Raw genomic sequence first — 21,843 nt, forward strand, 5'->3', positions numbered from 1 at the left:
CGCAGTTAGAATAGCGGGGGCGCGTGACGTCACGAGAACTGCAGCGAACCTAATAGGAAACGCGATCGTTGTCTTTAATCGAATCTGACCGGAGCTGAGCTTTCATGAAGCTTAGAAAACAACGCGTGGCGTTTATGTTTATTCTGTTACAAAAATACAGACCAGAATAAACAGAATAAAATTAGGATTTTTTAAGAATTTGAAAACATATTAGTGAACAAACTGCCCTGACTTAAACACAATGACAAACTATGTTTAATCGTTTAGGCTACAGAATTTTACGATGTAACGAACATACTCGTAGGTAAAAAAGTATAGAATACAGTGAAGCAGAAAATGAGTAATAGTAAAATGAACTTTGTTATTATTTTTCGCTATCTGTAATTCCAAATTAGTTTTATTCAAAAATAAAATAATTTGATACTATTCTATTATTTCCTAAAATATAAGAGATATCGCTTTCGTACATTCATGTTGAATACGAGGAAAGCTTGCCCGTAACGGCATTGCAGGATTTAAATTTAATTACTGCGCATACAATGTTAGTTTCATGGTCTGTACATTTTCTATTATTAACACAAGTCAATTTATTTTATCATAAACTTTATTATCTGAATCATAAACCTTTCAAGACAAATGAAATAGATTTTTATGTTATACTAGCTGTCACCCGCGACTCTGTCCGCGCGGAATAATAACAAATTTGTATCTTATGTGTTCTTTCAGACTATGTTCTACATCTGTACCAAATTTCAGCGAGATCTAAGCAACCGTTCTGGAGATACCTTGTCACAAACTTGTATCCATCTAAACATTCGCATATTAGTAAGATAAACGCAATGTGAAATTTCATTGAGGAAGTACTGTTATTATGATATTTTCTTAAATACAATAAGAGACATTACAATATGCAGTGAAATAACTGTTTCAGTTAGACGAGTTAATGTATGGAATTCCTAAAAATACCCGGAAATGTGTGAAAAAAATTATATTACGCACATTTCCTAAGAAATCTGTACATTTCTATGATATCTATATTACATTTATATCGATAGGTAGGCGGAGATAATAAAAAAATAATTCTTGCAATTATCACATTACTGTACGGCAATACGGTTGTTTGGTGGTACATTACAATATGCTTACCATTAAACAAAGTAAACTTATTTTTCGTATATAAAAAAATAAACCCCGAAATGATTTGTGCCAGTCAGTAGAAACGTACATGCAAAGAGGGCGAATTACAATATTTGTATAAATTACCTCAGAATTCTGCTCCTAATTCACGTAATGGACCACATCTATAATGAGATTTTAAGTAACAACTGTCATCCCCATGTTTTATATATCTATATGCAGCTCTAAAAGTGTAATAACGCTAATGGTATTCGTATGTCTTTATTTATTTACTGCCTCGTAAAGGTATGTTAATTTATTGTGGCGAGGTTATGTTTTAATTCCACTCCCGTTGACAATGGTAGCCTGATAAACCTGTATTCAGTGAAAGTGGATATCAAAATTAATTAGAATTAATATTTTTATTACATTCAAATAAAAGATTTTTTACACAGAAAATAATGTGTAAACAATGCACAATTAGTTTCAGGCAGTATTATAACGATTAATTATTATCAATTCGTAATAGTAAACTATTTTAAGATTGTATTTTTTGTCACATTTATCATTAAAATAATTGAAGTATATTGTATTAATACAAAGAAAGATTTCACACCTTAACAAAGGGTTGTTACTTTCTACCAAAAATTCTTAAGTCACTTACAACGATCAATTTAAAAGAAAATATATTAACGGTCTTTGAGAATTGCTTATAAGATATTTTCTTTTTCGTTTACTCTCATTATCCTTATGATGTTGGTCCGGTCATTGTGATCGGAAAAAAGTCGCACAATCGACTTCAATGACGGCCCGATGCAAAAAATGTGAAGTTTCCAACTCAGCGTCTTTTCATCTCAGTTTTATGCCTTATACTGTCCTGGCTTTTTATGTCTCCCGAGCCCAGGGAACAAGTAAAAAACCTATACATTGTTCGGAATCGTTTACAAACAAAGATACGAAAAAAATATTGGCTACCCCGAAAAATAAAGTCGCGTCATAATATATCTCGCTTACGGAGCCAACGAGTAAAGTGTGAAATATACGGTCCTGTGATATTTATACGATTTTTATTTGTGTTATTTATTCAAGAGGCACGTTTTGTCTTTCGAGACAAAAGGTACAGTGGGCTACGGCTTCGTTTTCGTCGATATCTGCATTCATTTTGGTCGTCTTAGGGGGTATAAATAATGCATTATCACGCACGGGCTAGAGGTCAAAAAGGATATTATTCACACATATGATACCATCGGAGTGCAAACAAAAAGCAATCGCTGGGCCATGTCAATATTTAAATAAAGAATTCCGGCCACCATATTCGCGCGAATCATAGTCCGTTAATGGATTTTATTTTGTAGTTACGTAAAAACAAGTTTGTGACGTTACTTTATTACAGGTACCCTTGTTGAAAATTTTAAATTACATGTTTATCTTTTGTTTCAAACTTTAATTGACTCTGTAATATAATGTCTTAACTGTAATTACTTAGTAGTTTGTTATTATTAGTAAAAAAATATTACTAAATATTTACCTTACTAGATTGAATTTTGTTTAAAACTAAATAAACAACAAAATTTAAAGGTAAAAGCTAGCGATGAATAAGCCAACGACGCTTCTGCTTAATTAGAATGCAAATTTAATAGCAGAGAGATTTACATGTCAATAGGTTCCTAAATAACGCAATCTGAGGCACAAAGGATTCGGGATTCTAGTGGCTGCTTACTAGCTTTGGCGTATTGATCTCTCAGCGGAGCTTTCACAGCTGTAAATACGAGAAACAAGTATATCATTAATTAATATAATTAAGACACTGAGGGGAAACCAGCAAAAGGTATAAATACTAGCTGTTGCCATTCCATTACAGCTTAAATACAATGAAAAAACATATTAAACTAATATTTGAGGTAATTTTTTTGAAGTTCATTTGAAGCCTAAATTTACAGACCCATCAATTATTGCGAGGTGATCGGCCAACATTTTTACCAGATTTTACAGTGCCTGAGAAATTTACAATTAAGTTATATTGTGTAATGCTGCAAAGTTTTACCTCCAGCTTTAGAGTTGATAGTTTATGTTTAACGTGAGACCCACGACCGCGATTTGTAGCGTTAACGATGTCAGGATAGGAGTCGACCCTGTGTTGTGAATTAGACACTACATAATCCGCGCCCAATTGCCCATTATCTGGCGGCCCAGAGCCGACACAATTAGAGTTTTTGATCCTCCTCTCGCCCCTCACCTAAGGCTACATATTCGAGATGTTAATTAAAGCCTTGGAAGCCTTACCTTCGTTACGTGTATTGATAACATTCGACGTAGGAGTTTCGCCTTTGTTTTCGCTTCCCAAATTTTAGTTTTGGCACTGAGGCAGCTGGTATTTTGTAATGAACTCGATAAAACTTTAACTAATGAACATAAAATTAGCATCTATGTATATCTATTTTATTCCTTTATATGATTGTACTGTGAGATAGAAAAAATATTTTAACGTAGTAAATAAGTTATAGAGAGTTACTGTATAACTCAACAACCTACAAACAAAGAACTGCAAATACCAATAATGCATTTTACATTTTAATCCGAGATCCTTTTAGTTCAAGAGTTATTTTCCTGCTCGTGTACGATATATGTTTTCAGTTACATCTAAAATAATTAAATAGGTAACAAAGCAGATCATCCAGAGCCAACAAGGCTGAGAGTTGATAGAGACGGCGCCGGGTGGAGCTGTTTGTACTGCAATCCATTACCATAATTAACTGCAAACATTACCTTGCAGCGGTGACAAGTTCAAACATCGCGGTATCGGTGAAAATTGCCTGCAAATAATATCTATTTGAATGCAGTGTTTGTGTTCGTTGTACTATCCAACGAGTTTAAATCGGGGGCGGGTAATAAAATGGTGCTTTTTGAGGATAGCACGGGCAATACGTCATTTTTAAGCTACTAATATCGATGACACTCGAAATTTTTAGGTGTATTTATTTCAAGGATTCAGATCCTTACCAGATATCTAAGGACATAGAAGTTTTTAGAGAAATGAGCGACTTCTCTAGCACAAAAACATATTTCATAAGAAAAAAAATAGGCAAATAGATTTTTAGTAATTACAATGTAAAGATCAAAGTATAATTTAAGTAGCATTTTATCATCTTCAGTTTATTTTAACGATGAAATAAATATCTGCAGCAAATACAGCAGTGATACCAAATACGATGATATTAAAAGCTTTGAAGAAGTTTTAATGAACGTTTAATCGGAACAGGTTCAATAAATTTTGTGTAAACACCGGGTTCAATCCGGAAAACTCATATCGGAGTTAGAATAACGAAAAGCGATGCCTCAACTGTTGCAAAGTTGTTAACTTTGTTCCGATAAAATTTGTATTGACAAATTAACACAAATTTCAATTTCCAACGTTTATTTTGTTAATATAACATTTAAAGAAACTTAATATCAATTATGACATCATTGTCCTGGCCTTATCCTAACGGAAGTTCAGCACAGTATGTACTACTCTTCCATACATCTCTATCAGCCGTCATAACTGAATTCACGCCCTTCTTACGCATATCCTCTTTCAAATAATCCATCCATACTTTCTTCGGTCTTCCACTCCCTTTTCATCCATCCATATTCAGCAGTCTCATTACTTTCTTTTTTATCTGCCCATCATCTCATAATTAATTATTATAAACAACCAAAAAATATTAAATCATCTAACAATATAAATTTCACGATGCATTGAATAAACACTTTCTCGAAAAATATATGGAACAGAAGTAGGCGAGGTGGCATCGATTGGAATACATCGACGTTACGAGTGTCCCACTGAACCGATTCTGATTAATCAACGCCCTAGCTCAAACTATTGGAACTATTCGAGGTGATTGAAGCGAGAACTCGAGTTGACGAGCAATCTTCCAGTAATATCCTTCGCGAGAACTCAATTACAACATGCGAGCGCCTTTAATTTCCTCGTGTAGTGCAAGTTTGCATCTTCCTGTTCACAATAACGCTTTGTTACTTTGTTCTTCGTCTATGACATTTGCAACCATTCCAACGCGTTTGTCGGTGATTGAAAGGTTCCCTATCTAACTAGCTTGGCTTGCTCTTATGGAAATCTCCTAGATTTTATCCTAGATAATTTTCTTTAGCTTACAACTTTCTTTGACATATTTGTCTAAGTTTCTATTATATTTGCGTTTATTGTAGTACTTATTTCCATGTCCTGCAAAGCTCATATATGTATAAAAGAGACATGGTCATAACTTTATTGTCTGCTCTCACCCCAACCACTATAAAGTGAATCCTGGTCGGGAAGGAAATATCTTTTGATATTTGATAAGATCGGTTAAAAGAAATTAAGATAAGTATCTATGATCTATCTACCCCAATTTATCTCAGGCCATAAATAACAATCACATCCAATAATTTTATCATAATTTTGCAAATATTTCATCGTGATACCAATTTACATTTCAGTTTTTATTTCTGTGTTATGCTAATAATATCATTCTGTAGAAATGTAAACAAAAATAATACGAAGGACTAGGAAGAAGAAGGAAAGGTCTATCCTAATTTAACCTAGAAAATAATTGCGTTTTCACCTAGAACACTTTCATTGCCACCGACTCGCATTTCTAGTTCACTTTAGTACGTTAAAATCCTAGTGGCATTGAGCGTGTTACAAAAAAGTAAAATAATATGTAAATGAACAAAGAATTGAGCACTGCTTACCACGAAATTCGTATATATTCAAACTAGACTGAATGTTATTACTCAAAACAATTCCTTTCTGTCACTTGGAAGCTCACGAACACCCCCATAGTTAATAGCAATAAAACATTAACTTTATCATAAACTACAATCTTCCATTCGAATAGATTCGATTCTAATCCAGCCGCGTGTTGTCTGCGGCGCTGCCGATTCCTGATATCGACGCGTTATTATATCGCCTTTGGGTATTAATCAGGTTGTTTAGAGCCTTAGAACTCACAACATAACATTGCAATTTTATAATTTTTTGTTTGGATAAAATTATTGTAGTTTATCACTTTAATTATATTTTGAGTAATGTAAAATAATTGTTATACGAGAGCAACCAATGTTTTTAATCTACCTTAATCCCGATTCGAAAATGTTAAAGAAGCATTTCGCTAGAATCTTATCATTTAATTAAAGATCTGATTTCGTCTGATTAGAAATATGTTAACAATTTACTAATATTGAAAACCGGGTCTTTAATTCCTTAATTCTGGTAGCAGGTGCAAATTCTATGTAAAGTAAGGAAGTTGAGTCAAAGTTTACTGTTACACCAAATCTTGGTAAATACGTGCCATTGCTGGTATGCCATTTGAATAGAACACGCAACGTGCCGTTGTCGTAGACTTGCATAGCGCTGTATAGAAAAGCCGCAGGTGTCGATTAGTACAGATCTTTCCCCTCGATAGTTGCATGCAATTCTCCAAACATTTCTCATCGAAGATTAAACAGTCAAAGAATAGTATAGCTATAAAGAATAGTCAGAGCTGGGCATTAACTCGTTAATCCGTTAATCGTTAATTAACGAAGTTAACATTTTGCTTAACGGATTAACTTTTAAGTTAACGTCAAAAAGTTTTAACGCTTTTGTTAACTTCCGTTAAACTCAACTTCCGTTAATAAAAGTCCGTTAATCGTTAAATTAGAAACTTGGAGACGTGCTGTCATTTTGTTTAAATTTCGCGCCATGCCACAGTCGTAAGTTCAACTATGTTGGGCGACTGTCGGCGACTCGAATGGTGAACGAACGAGTTGATAATTGATATATGTGAAGTTCGCGTGCTAGTATGATGCATCAGAGCGTCCGGGAAAGACGTGACCAACAGGACAAAATCAAAAGAAGGTTCGAAATAGTATATATCATTACGAGTATATAAAAGCAAGAGTATGTAATAGTCCACATTCCGAACGCTCTTAGTCCCTGCATTACGCCACTTTTTGAGCAACTGTATTAAAACACTTTTTTACTCGTGCTTTTTCTTTAGCTTTTCCAAACTCGTGCCTTCTCTTTCCCAACTGTCAAAATAATGTCTATTATAAAGAAAAAACCAACCACGATGTTTTTACAAAAAACATCATTGAAGTTTTTATTATTCATGCAAATATTTCTAAAAAGAAGCTCCTAATAGGTTACAATATCAGATTTAATTATTTGATTCAATGAATTAGGTTAGGTTTCATTTTATTCCATCTCATTTAATTTCATTTTCATTTCATATCAATAAAAATAATCTATTGAAGACTTGGCCGTTTGAGCATAGTTTCCTTTGCCTACCCAGAACGGGTGAAGAAAACAAAAAAAATGTTTGTATTCTTTTACGGTTGGCGCCATTTTTCAAACATTTTAGTTAGTTGAGTTTACTGTTTTTTATTATTCTTTTAAATTGCTTAATTTTTTCGCAACTGTATTAAAAATAGTTGTTTAGTACACGTGCGGAACTGTCATTACAACTTGTTCCCACTGTCAACAATAACCTTCGGCTGCGCCTCGGCTAGACATTTGTAGGAACTCTTTGCAATGACAGGCTTTCCGCACTCGTAGTGAAATATACTATAATGCATTCATACTTGTCTCTAATACTAATGTGTTATAGAATGTATAGTCAAATTACTATTTTAAAGATGTGTCGCCACAATAATTGTAAAATTAGCATGTATAATTTTAGTATGGTTAACTGTTAACGATTAACTTTAACTTGCGTTAAATTTTCGAGAATTTAACGCTTTAACGATTAACGAAGTTAATTTTTTAATTAACGAATTAACGATTAACGAAGTTAAATTTTCGATTAACTGTGCCCACCTGTGAGAATAGTAAATGAAATGAGATGATTAAATAGGGAAGTCTTTGAATCGACTGGACTGCTATGTTATTGTTAGTGAGTAAAGTAGTGAACTCTGACGATAAAGAGTACAAAGGAAAGTAATGCAAGAAAAATAAGGCACGAGATGAAAGTTTTACCCAAATATAAATTTCTATGAAAATGAAAAAAAAAATGCGTTCTTTGTTTGTTCGGTAATGTTATTTAAGCTTTTTTTTCTACTTGACAGGGCACTACATGTCGGATTTATCAACTCTTATGACGTAATTATATTGTATCGTGTTTAAAAAATGAAGCAAATATATTTAAATGTTGGAATCTATTCCTACTATCTCATGTGAGCTAGCTCTTCCTGATTAATGGTGGTAATGCGGTAATATCTGCGCAGATAACACGACAGAACAGGACTTTCTCACTCTATATATATCAAGTGTATCTGATTACTGATAATGTTGAATTTCAATGCTGTGCAAAATACTTCGTATTTTAATTGGGCCTATAAGCAATAAGGAACTTTTTGTTATCTTACCTCTATTTAAGTGTAGAATAATTCTTGTCATAAATTTGCCTCTTACCGTAAGTTTCTGAGTACAAAAACTCCGTTTAAAATATACTGCCATCTCTGTGTTGTCAAAGATAATGACGGGATGATGATGTTTTATACAGAGATTTTGGACTCGGAAACCCACGGTTAGTCATTTAAAAGTATTTAACATTGAGGTAAGTTTCACTATGATATAATTAAAAATAATCATTAAAAAAGTGAAGTTTTGAAATGTAATAAGGATTCATAAAATTAACAATTAACTAAAATATTTTTCTAGGGATAATATTAAGATTCTAGATGGGCTTTGAAATGAAAAATTCCCAAAACTACATATAAATTAGAACAAAGGAAAAACCTTTGAAATGAAAAGGGCTACTAATCAGAAGGGATGATACGAGATCGTAAGTGTAACGTCATCAGTAGTCTGGGCACGTTCTGTCCAGGCTGTCGCACGGAAGGCAGACATTGGGAAAAAATACGGGGGTAAGTTTCCCGAAAGTGAGGCAAGTCATTTATCACGCTAGCGCTAAGAACTCTCGACATCGAGAACTTTTGATACAGGGTGCTCCAAAAGACATTAATAATAAGGATATCATGATGCTTCAAATGTTTTTCGCTTGTAGGCGTCGTGTTTTATCACTTAAGTAAGAAAACTTATCTCTGAGGCTAGAGCTTTTTGCTCAATCATTGTTGACAAAAAGTCTCTACGTGACAATAAAGGAAAATATTGTCATGATATTTATTAACTATCTTTGTATTTATTATCAATTATGGAGATTTTATATAATATGACTATATACATGCGCTATATTATAAACGTAAGTTAATTGTTTTCTTATAAAATATCATATTGTACATGATAGTTTTCCTAAAATATAGTGAAATATATGTAAAGTAAGTTATTCAAGTCTTATTGGTAATTGTTTCTAAACTTTAGCGTAAGTAGCAAAGTTCTAGTTAGACTATAAACGATTTTACGTGTCGAACAAGGAAATCAAATTATCAACTTTCGCCAGTATACCTCGTCCCTAGCAGTTCGCACGGGGTACGGGAATCTATTTGAAAACTGGTGCAATGTGTTTTGAGAATTCCACATGGATGTTTCTCCTAAAGTAACGGCATGGGCCCCATGACATCTAACAAACTTTATTGGATGCGTGCATGAAGAATGCGAGCTGAGAATGTAGTAAGTGGCGATATGAAGAATTTGGTCGCCAACTATCCGCATTTGATTTGTAATAAAAATAAATATTTAAAATCGATAAAGATCCTACAAAATAATAGCCCAAAATCTGTTGTTAATATTGTCGGCAGCGTATGCACCATTTTGCACTTGGTTAAAAAATAAACAACGACAGTTGGTAGTGCCCATTAAACAATTACTAAATTTATGTGTTGATTGAACCTTATAAAATTAGAATTTCTAAAAATAAATCTCCCGGTACTTCATTAAAATATTACCATCCGCATTACTAGTTCTTTTAACACCTTTCTTTCCTCAGCTGATACGCGATAGCTCGATTAAGAAAACATTACATAATTGTACGAGAGCGACCGAGTGCGCAAGTGGCGCCATGCGAGCGAACGCGTAACTTTGTTGGGACGATAGGGTGCGGGGGGCGTGTAACCGAGTGGGGCGGCTAGAAGCGCACCACTCTCACTAAAAAGCCGGGCGGCTTCGACAGTCGCGCTCTAACCATGCTGCGTGGGGCACGTCACAGCCTTCTCTCTAAAGCCGCTCATACTCGTTCGCGGCACGCGATGTAAACATTGACCGGTCGAGTAAAGGACTAGTGTATTCTCATTTCACACAGTGAAAAGTGACTTTAAGTGTAATAGAATAAAAAGGAATATTACAAATGTGTTTCAAAAATGTATCATTTGCTTCCTCTTTTGTTGATGATATTAAGTGTTAAACCGACATTAACGTCGCGAGGTGTAGACAATTGTATTCCCGCGAGAAGTGACAAGGGAGCATCCTTGTGCCATGTACGAACTCTCGATTCCGGTGGATCCAGCTTAGATTCAGCATCAGAGCACACAAAGCGGCTTACAATAGAATGTAACCAGCTGTTGTTTTTCGAAAGTTCGCTCGAAGCAAACTATTTTCAAAGATTTTCAACACTCACCGAACTATCTCTTCAGAACTGCAAACTTCTCAAAATACCGGGGAACGCGTTCGAAGGATTACGTGAGTTGAAAAAGTTGTCGATTCGATCAAAAAACTACGATTGGAGCCCGAATAAAAACTTAGAACTCTCTTTGGGAACCTTCAACGGCTTAAAAGAACTTCAGATTCTTGATTTGGGGAAAAATAATTTAAAATCTGTACCATCTGATGTTTTCTGTCCTCTCGGCAACTTGCAAGTACTGAATATAACTTATAATAAGATAAAAAGTATAGATAGAATTGGCTTCGGAAAAAATTGTGGTTCGGGATTAATAAGTTTGGATTTAAGTTATAATGAGCTTAAGTCGTTAAGCGAAGAGAGTGAATTTACAGGACTTCGAAGACTTCAAGAGTTAAAACTTCAGCATAATAACATAACAGACATCTCAGGTGAAATATTTAATGGATTTCCTACTCTCAGAATATTAAATATTTCCTTCAATTATCTTCAATCTATACCCGACGGAACTTTTACAAATACAAAAGAATTAAGAGAAATCTATCTAAACAATAACCAACTGTATGAATTGGCCAGAGGCGTCTTTCACCGTTTAGACCAACTGCTTGTTTTAGATTTATCCAATAACCAGCTTTCGAGTGCTCATATCGATGGCGGCACATTCGTTGGTCTAATAAGATTAATTATTCTTAATTTATCTAATAACGCCTTGACAAGGATAGATGGCAAAACATTTAAAGATTTGTTCTTTTTGCAAATATTAGATTTAAGAAATAATTCTATTGGTTATATTGAAGAGAATACTTTCCTCCCTCTGTACAATTTGCATACTTTAAATTTAGCAGAAAATCGCTTGCATACTATTGACGAGTTCCTTTTTAATGGGTTGTTTGTTTTAAGTAAATTAAATTTAAATAATAATTTATTGATTAACATACATGCTAAATCATTTAAAAATTGTTCAGATTTAAAAGAATTAGATTTAAGTTCCAATCAGCTTACCAAAGTTCCAACTGCAGTTTGGGAGTTATCAATGCTGAAAACACTCGACGTGGGTGAGAACTTAATAAGCGAAATTAAAAATGGTACTTTTAAAAATTTAGATCAACTAACTGGATTGAGACTTATCGATAATCAAATTGGAAACATAAGCGTTGGTATGTTTTGGGATTTACCTAGTTTACAAGTGTTAAATTTAGCTAAAAATAAAATTCAGTCCGTTGAGAGAGGAACATTTGAACGCAATAAGCAATTAGAGGCTATTAGATTGGACGGTAACTTCATATCAGACATAAATGGCGTGTTTTCAGCATTGATGAGCTTACTTTGGCTTAATTTGTCAGAAAATCATTTGATTTGGTTTGATTATGCGTTTATACCAGCTAACTTGAAATGGCTAGATGTACATGGAAATTTTATTGAACATTTAGGTAACTATTATAAACTTCAAGATCAAATTCGAATAAAGACGTTAGATGTTAGTCATAATCGCATTGCAGAAATATCACCCTTAGCAATTCCTAATAGTGTTGAACTGTTGTTCATTAACAATAATCATATCAGCAATATTCATGTAAACACATTCATTGAGAAACGTAATCTCACAAGAGTTGACATTTACGCTAATGAAATATCTCATTTAGATATTAACAGTCTTCGCATATACCCTGTCCCGTTAAATAAGTCGTTACCAGAGTTCTACATAGGGGGAAACCCATTTGATTGTGATTGCTCAATGGAATGGCTCCCGATGATAAACAACATGACAGCAATGAGGCAGCATCCCAGAATAATGGATCTTGAAAATGTCTTATGTAAAATGACACATACCAGAGGTGTTTCTCATATACCACTAAGTAATCTAAAATCGACTGATTTCTTATGCACTTATGAAACGCATTGCTTCACTTTGTGTCATTGTTGTGATTACGTAGCCTGCGACTGCCAAATGACCTGTCCGTTCAACTGTTCTTGTTATCATGATCCTACTTGGCATACGAATGTCGTTGATTGTTCGAGCCAGCAGGCGAATGAAATACCAGAAAAAATACCAATGGATGCTACTGAAGTCTACTTGGATGGAAATGACTTTAAAGAATTGCAAAATTATGCATTCATCGGAAGGAAAAATATGAGATCGCTTTATGTTAATTCAAGTAACGTCGAGAACTTACATAATAGGACGTTTGCTGGCTTATCCTCGCTTATTATATTACATCTCGGAAATAATAAACTGAAATATTTAAATGGGAATGAGTTTGAACATCTTACACAGCTCAAAGAATTATATTTACAAGACAACTTCATAAGTTACGCAGATAATAGGACTTTTGCTTCTTTACTCTCATTAGAAATTTTGAGATTAGATGGCAATAGACTCATAGAATTTTCGATTTGGAGTTTAAGTGTTAATCAAAATTTGCATTCAGTTGCATTAGGCAATAATATGTGGTCATGTAAGTGTCGATATTTACAAAAATTTACAGCTTTTTTGTCTGAAAATACCGCTATAGTCAAAGATATAAAAGATTTATGGTGTTGGAATTTAAACAATGGATCACCACAAAAACGAGAACTAAATCTGAACGGCACTATTTGCAGTGATTATTACGCTGGAGATTCGGTTATAGATAAAATGTTGGTTTCTAATTACATGCCCATGTTAGTGACTACATTTACTGGATTTATGCTTATTATGTTAGTGACGTTAACAATGTTTATATTCAGAGATTCAATTCGCATATGGCTATATACTACTTGCGGTATAAGATTATTACCTCTCGCCGGAGCGTACGATGACAATGACAAATTATACGACGCATATGTATGTTACAGCCCAAAAGACGACGATTTTGTCATACAAACCTTGGCAGCTGAATTAGAAAACGGAAATACCTCGTATCACCTATGCTTACATTACAGAGATATACCGAGGCAAGGGGCAGCTTACATTCAATATGCATTACCACTGCCGGAAGCAGCAGAAGCGTCGAAGCGAATAATACTTGTTTTGACAAGAAATTTTATAGAAACCGAATGGTCCCGTTTTGAATTTCGACAAGCTTTACATGAATTATTAAAACCAAGAATATATACATTAATAATAATAGAAGATACCGCAGTTTTACCGGATGCTCTTTGCGATTCTGAGTTAAGGCCGTATTTAAAAACAGCTTCAAGAATAAGATTAGGTCAGAACAAATTCTGGGCAAGCCTTCGATTGGCTATGCCGGTAAAGAAACGAAAATCAAAATCTTCAAGTTATAAAAATAACTTGAATTCTTATACTATGAGAAGTGGTGTACATAATGGGACGATGCGGTCTTTTTCGTTTACAGACAAAACGAGAGATCATGTCAATGACACGACATCTAATCCCGAATTTTTAGAAAGTCATATGCAACATGCACAAAGAATGTACGGCCTGAATGGTAGGCCTCCGTCGGATCATATTTACACGTCTATTGATTCCGATTACTCTTCCCTGGAATTAGGTGGCAATAACACAAATCGGAGAAGAGATTTAAGGCTTTGGCCGCCGCCACCTCCCATAGTTGACAGTCAGCGCTCAGGTCAAGCTTATCTAGTCTAGTATTCAAGCTTTCAGGAAACTTTCTTTTAATAAATAATTATTTAGTCAATGCTTCTTGTGTAAATTATATTGACTGCAATGCGCGCTTACCAAATAACTAAGATTATGGTCTATTTTTGTATTTCTAGCCATTTCAAACGGCATTAATTTCATAACATTGTTGTAAATACATTATATAAGACTGCTGTAGAATATGTGAATTTGTATATAATTTGTAAATAAATGTCCATAGGAGTCACAAGTATACCTATTTATATACTTTAATAAAGCCATTGTGATAATTTTTGCATAAAACTTTTTTTATTTATCTTAATTTCACTTACCTTACCTCTTAAATTATTCAACGTTGTTGGAATAATGTAATAAAATAATGCATTAAATTAAATTTAACAAACGCACTTTCCTTTACTTTATAATTTTAAATTTCACAAATCTAATTATTAACATGGACAGGGTTCGATTCCCTTATACATCTAACGTCTTACTTAATCTTATTTAAAGTACAAACATTTTGATACTATCCTACTACTAGTAATAAATTATTTGAATAGTCAATGGCTAACTCTATTTATATCACTTGAGTTAAATGAAAGGGTACCTAACGCAACTTGTAAGTAAACCTGGCCACCGTCTTTTCTTTTAGCACACAATGGAAATAGGTAAGGTATTTAAGATTTATTTCTTACTAGCTGTCGCCCGCAACTCCATCCTCGCGGAATGAAATAAAACATAATAAATAGTCTATGTGTTATTCCAGACTATGTTCTACATCTATGTCAAATTTCAACAAGATCCATTGTGTCGTTCCGGAGATACTTTCAAGCAAACATCCATCCATTCATCAATCTAAAAATTTACATTAATAATATTAGTAAGATTTTTCAGTGACTTTAACTTAGGTATATGACTCTGTTAATGCCTGTCATGGAAAAATGGATTACGGAAATACACAATGTTCATTACTTATTTTTATATTCGAGATTTAATTCATGTACATCATTTAAGTCATGAATTAAAAAAAAGTAATTTAAGTATAACATGCAAAAATACTTAACCACAAAAAAAAATCAAGACAAGTTCACGTGTCCATTCTTTTTATTTAATTATACATTAATGATGCTCTTAAAATACGACACTACTCAAATCTTTCCAAGACGTGTCATAATGTACTATTCAAACTTTTTTCATTTTAGAATAAGAAAACTACGTTCTTTGAGGCAATTTACAAAAAGCTCAGTAGGTAATAAAAAGTCTAAATATTAGGCAGTGATAACGAGCTTTATGGCCGTGAGATGGAAGATGGGAATAATTTTATGGCGTAAAAATGGGTCATATCGTGGAAGTAGAGCTTTTTTATTTGCTGTTAGTCAACCGCCTTTGTTTGGTCATACTCATACTTTCTCCATACGACCTTACCTGGAATGGTTGTACTATAAATTATCTTTAATATGGACATCTTAAATTTATTATTTTAGCTTTATATAACACTAGGAATTACGAGTTAGTTAAACATATATTACATGACAATTTTAAAAGTAAGTTGAACTAAAAAAAAATTACGTCTAAAAAGCAAAGATTGACGTTGTTTTGTTTATTTTATACACTATGAAAATTATAACAACATTGTAGTTTTTCTTTTATAAGACAAAGCACATTAATTAAATTTTATAACTCTTATATCTAAATTTAAATTTGTTAATTAGTTTAGAACATGTACCCCAACTTGCTCACCACATTTGCTTGGTTTACTTTCGAGTCGAAAGTCTGTAACCGCTTGAATCCTAAATGATCAAAGTTGATTCGCTGCGTGTACAGACCGCGAGCGCATAAATAATAAATTAAATGAACGTCAAGTTTCTTTGAAAGTTGTACTTACTAAGAAGAGCTTAAGTGACTCTATATTTTTTCACATAAGCAACAAAATAGTCCAAATATGTATGACCACAATTCACTAGACTAATGTACCTACATATATTTTATGAAGCGATCTTCTATTTAAAGTTAAGTATTTAAATGATTAATTGTTTAAACTTTCGTGAGATATTATAATAAATTAATTAAGAAAGGCTAAACTCACGCATCATCGTTCGGTGACGGCACCGACTAGTTTCGGACACAGTGCGAGACGCGATGCGACCGCGAAGTCCTTAAAAATAAACACTCGCCTTGAAGATGGACCGACGGGTCCGAGACTAGTCGGTGCCGTCGCAGAACGATCATACGTGAGTTAAGTCGTTCTTAAATAATTTACTTAAATGTTTTAAATAAAAAGGTGTCTCCTAATAACAATGTTCGCAATTATATTAATTTTGCAAAAAAACATTGTTGAACAACGAAATTTTCTGGTAGTTTGCGCTTAATTACTATTATATTATACTCGTTCTCCTTTTACTGCAAGCACCTATTATTTTCGTTCACGGTTTGTTGAACACCTTAAATGGCAAGATTTTACTATCTAATATTCATTCTGCGAAATTCTATTTGGCTCAGTGTACAATATTCAGAACAGCAAATGTGGCGTGCATTTTAAATGGTTTTTTAGCGTTTGCAGCGAGACAGCACTGTTACTATTTATTTATCGTAATTATTAATATGTACGTATGTATTATATAAAACCAATTTTTGTTTTCAATAAATAACCTTTATCTTTTTTGAAAAAAAAAAAATTATTCATGTAAAAAGGTTTTCAAATTAAAAAAAAAATATGTATTAAAGATTTAATAAATCATAAGTTGGTGCCTACCGCATATCCCGTCCTTTGATTCAGTCACGGCTCGTGTCAAAAGAAAACCGCTCACAAAGGATTGTTATTGCAAGTGCGCTCCGATTTGTTTATAGAACTTTGATAAATTAGGCGTATGTTGGTAGTGGCGGGACGAAATTATTTCTTTTCATTTTATTTCTGTTGACAGAAGTTTAACGGCCATGGAAGTCAAAATTTAGTGCGTTTTATTTGCTACATTACGAGAAATACATTAGACAAGCGAAAAGTCAATAAGAAATTTGAACGTAACATACAAACCTTATGTATTCAGAAACAGTTAAGTAGCAAACCCTTCAATATTACTTACATTAATATCATCTTAAAAATCTCTTCTCACATTTTTAAATAAGTTTAGTTAGATAAAAATTCATTCTTAAGTCTTATTATTCATTTAATTTTTATTTTGATCTAAACATTAAGTCAACTAGAAGTTTGTTCATTCGAAAAGAATTGTAATATCAAATATCTTTAGTGTTTTAAAATAAATAAATTTTACAATAGATTATACAACAAGCTGTGGGTAAGATCTTTTGCATCTGTCGAAATTCTATCTCTGCTATGGGATCACTGGTAAAAAACTATGAGAATCGTTATTGTTTACCGGGCTTCTGAATAAATACTAACATGACAAGCCCTTTTGTTCATCGTAATATAAACCCACTGATAGCCACTAATATATAGGCCAAAAATGGTAATCGTAAATTCGAGCTGTCTTTCTAAATTTAAATTCACGCGTCTAACATGCATTAAAATATAAATAAATTCGTTTCTATATAATTGTACCTTTCAACAGTAATTCAGTAGCCAACAAAGTATTATTTTAAATTTTTAATTACTTTCCTTCCTTTGTTTTAAGACAATGTACAGAGAAATGAACAAAACACAATCTAGGTGAAGAAAAAACTTATCGTGTGAAAATCACCTACGCTACTCTAGCGATGTAGGGCGGGCCCGAACATGTAATTTAATACTTTCTACTGAGTACGTACATTACATTCATATAAATAATTATACGGTCGACGCTCGTCTGACATTTTACTTTGACAGCTCAATATTCATTTGGCAAAACATTTGGGCGGCGAGTGTGCGAGTGAATCTAAACGCGGGAACATCTTAATTCCTTTGTTTATTGTTCTCTTAATCATCGCTGAATGACAGCCTCGGGGCGTCATTAAATAATTCAAACGTGATTATAAAAGGGTTCCGTGTACGGAATTTTATATTGTCATTAACTGAAAATACATATACGAAACAATGGCAGCGAACGTTTCACAGAAGAAAGATAAGAAATAGAATGCTCATTCGATGTTGACAAACTACTGCAAAATCTCTCACCACTCCAAAGTTTGCTGTTATCAACATTGTCCAAAGGTTCTCCATCAATCTGAACGAGGGCCTTAGGTCTAAACTACTGATGTATTTAACTTTTTGATTCCTGATGGCTGTACTGCTCATACCGCCATAGGTAGACCATCAAGCGGTTCATTTGATGTAAAGTAAAACAGTTGATCGTAAAACAATGGCTGACAGTGAGCATGTCAGTTTAAATACCGTTCTCTCTCTCTATTTTCGCCTCAGTTGGGGCTACAATACAAATTTATTATTGGTCAATCTTTGGCAGTTACCGTAAAAGAAAAATAATATAAAATAGCTTTGCTAATATCTAAGTATATGTACACTTATACTGCATAGACGAATGTTGACGTTATCTTCGTTAAGCTCTCGATAAACAATCGCGTTAGTTAGAAATATAAATTACGTAGTGACTTTGAGGAGCGTAAGTTTGGACGTGTATCGATCCATTAGCCCGAGCCGGCATCCATCACAGCGGGCAAACATCGGACACATAGTACCCATTATATTGGACAAACACGCCCGTTTGGCTTCTGGGCTTTAAGAAATACTTACCAACTTGTTGATCTTAGATAACATTGTTTAGTTTACTGAACACAATAGATAAATTTATGTATATAAGTTATGAGTCTCTATACTCTTACTAAAACAATGACGACCGCATAGATTAGCGCTTAATGTGCTTAGATGTAATGCATCAGGTCTTCAGTTGGAAAAACAAAAAAGTTTGGTGAGCAATACTTTTTGTTTTTTTGACAACAGTTTATAATCTTTTATATACTCATCACATAATACTATTTATTGTAACTTTATAAATTTGAATAAATCGTAAAACTTAGAACATTTGTACATCTGTAAAAAAATCAGCTTAGTTCAGCTGTTCTAAGTTTCATCACTGCTACGTTACTAATAAAAAGCAATTGCTTAATATTCAAATTGTGAAATAAAAATTGAGTTCTCCATAAATATTTCTATGTTATCGTGTAATGGTACATAATGGCTACGCATGCTGGGCGGCAATGGAGACGTCAGTAGTAATGTTGGCTGCAGTTTTATCTTGCATCGGTGGCCGTTTATTATTCTATACACGGCTTGCTCTGGAACGTTAAAAGTACTGTGTACTCCACGTGGTATAGTGAATATTGAATAATTTAATGTTCACAAAATTTATTTTCTATATATTTAGTTAGATTGACAATGACAATTTGATGAACAAGTTTTAGCGTTCGCAAGCTTTCATAATTCGAAACAAAATATTTAGTATAGTGCAATCAAAAGACAAGTACTAAAAGATGATGTGATTATTAGCTACTAGAAATGATGAGTTGTCGCCAACCAGTTTGTAAAAAATTACGTACCTTTTCTAAAAACATTACACATTTCAATACAGTGCAGTGGAGATTTCATCGTCATCATCATCAGCTCACTACACGTCCCCACTGAGGGGCTCGGAACCTATCCTAAGTTAGGGGTGACTAGGATACAGTCAACCACGATGGCCCAGTGCGGATTGGTTGACTTCACACATATCTTTGAATTTCTTCTCAGATATTTGCAGGTTGCATCACATCAACATCGAAATGTGCATATGTAAACCGAGAATCGAAAAACACATTGGTATGTACATGTCGGGATTCGAACACAGGACCTGCAGATTGCAATTCAAGTGCTTAACCACTGAGCCACCGACGCTCGTGGAGATTTCTGATTACTTTTTTTTTACTTACATAAAGGCGGATGTTCAGATGTATGGATGTTTGTAAGAATGTATCTCCAGAACGGCATCATGGATCTCGCTAAAATTCGACATACATAAATTAATAATATAGCGTGGAAGAATACGTAGGCTTCTAATTAAGTTTCTTTTGGATTCCACGCGGACGTAGTCGCGGGCGATTGCTAGTACAATAATAAAGAGGGAAATAACTAAAAACAAATCTTTATCCACAATAGTGCAGTAGATTAATTTCTTTACAATGGCTCGTGTTAACTATAAAACATTCATTATTTATTAAAGCACTATAAAGTTCTTTAAGAACAAAGGTTTAATTATCTCGAACAGATCTCACCGCAATTAAAACTTTACAAAGAACGAGTGAAACGCGAATGAAAGGGATATAGATTTTCCACATGACAAATTATTTTCACACTTTGTTGTGTTATTTATGTGCTAGTTTTACATAATTTGTGTACATATTCTCATAACTCTATATTAAATTGATGGAGTCGATAAGTAACAGAGATTGATACCACTTAACCGATAGATGCATTTTAATTAATCTAAATTGATAGGTTTTATTGTTTTTTTTTTGACATCATGATCACATAATCACTTTTAGATCTATTAAATTAGTTGTTTACATATTAAAATTAAGTGTAAAATTAGTGAACGTTGGTTTCTGAGAGTAAAATCTCTCTTCATGGAATACATCGTCATCACTGTCACTGTCTTTGACAAAACAGTGATAACAATACGTTTTAAACGGGCATTTTGGTCTCAGAAACCCACGGCAAATTATTTCAACATTCGTGTGACATTGTATGGTCGTATGTCGGTGCAGAAACTAGATAAATACGTGTGTGTTACTCGTATCATATTTAATTTGTAGTATTCATGTGAAATCATTAAAAAAACGGAGAAATAAAAAAATGATGAGGTTAAAGGTGAAGATAAAAAAAATATTGAGGACTTGATATTAATATACGTATAAAATGACATAATTTAAAGAAAATTAAAAACGTGAAAACAAAATAGAATCGCAGGACAAAATTACTCAGGAGCACGTTTTCCTTTATCCGTACTCGGTCAAAGTGAAATCGAAATTCCCGCAGAAATGGAAATGCTTTGATGTGTTAAAAATAAAATCGAGAGGAAATAAAGCAATTTTACATACATATTTGACCACAGATGCTAAATAAATAAACCGATGTATTTAGGTCATATCTGAACATTGTTGCTTAACAAATATTGTGTTTGTGACTAATTTAATTGACAAAACAGTTATCAATTTGAGATCTTTTTGTTAGGAAAGTGAGAGGGGCAATTAAAATGAAACAATTATATTTGTTTCGTTTTTCTTACCTTTCGCTTTATTTAAAAAAAACGACCGTATCTATAATATTATGACAAGGATTTTAATGAAAAGACAGTCATTTGATAAAAGCTTGCTATTTTCCGGCTTGCTATTGTAATATAAGGTGGCAAACGGGCTAGCGGCCTCCTGAATTCGCCAAAAATAGCGAAGTGACTGCTACCTATAGACATTTGCAGATACGATGCCTATATACAATCAGTAGAAGAGGAAATGGACAACCAAATCCTCTTCCCTTTCCCACTCTTTCCTTATAAGAAAAAGGATGAGAAGACGACTGAAAATTTGACCTGCACGTAAACTAATCAAACGAATTACTTCCACTTTACGCTTGTCTTCTATGTGCCGTGGTATTGCACCGGGCGAGCTGGTCAATTCGTGCTAAAGATA

The 21,843-nt window shown here is 33.5% G+C and overlaps 1 protein-coding gene across 1 annotated transcript; it reads left to right on the top strand.

The window, feature by feature from the left end:
• Nucleotides 1–10,225: 10,225 nt before the first annotated feature.
• LOC106711545 (toll-like receptor 7) lies at nucleotides 10,226–14,508 on the top strand. The gene has a single exon (XM_014503888.2). It carries the CDS (start codon nucleotides 10,396–10,398, stop codon nucleotides 14,242–14,244), a length of 3,849 nt encoding a protein of 1,282 aa, XP_014359374.2. The 5' UTR covers nucleotides 10,226–10,395; the 3' UTR covers nucleotides 14,245–14,508.
• The last annotated feature ends 7,335 nt before the right edge of the window (nucleotides 14,509–21,843 follow it).

This window comes from Papilio machaon, chromosome 11 (assembly GCF_912999745.1).
Source record: "Papilio machaon chromosome 11, ilPapMach1.1, whole genome shotgun sequence".
In the NCBI taxonomy this organism is placed as follows: domain Eukaryota; kingdom Metazoa; phylum Arthropoda; class Insecta; order Lepidoptera; family Papilionidae; genus Papilio; species Papilio machaon.

Excerpts from the sequence above, each read along its gene's own strand:
- LOC106711545 (XM_014503888.2), top strand. The coding sequence starts at position 10,396 with ATGTATCATTTGCTTCCTCTTTTGTTGATGATATTAAGTGTTAAACCG.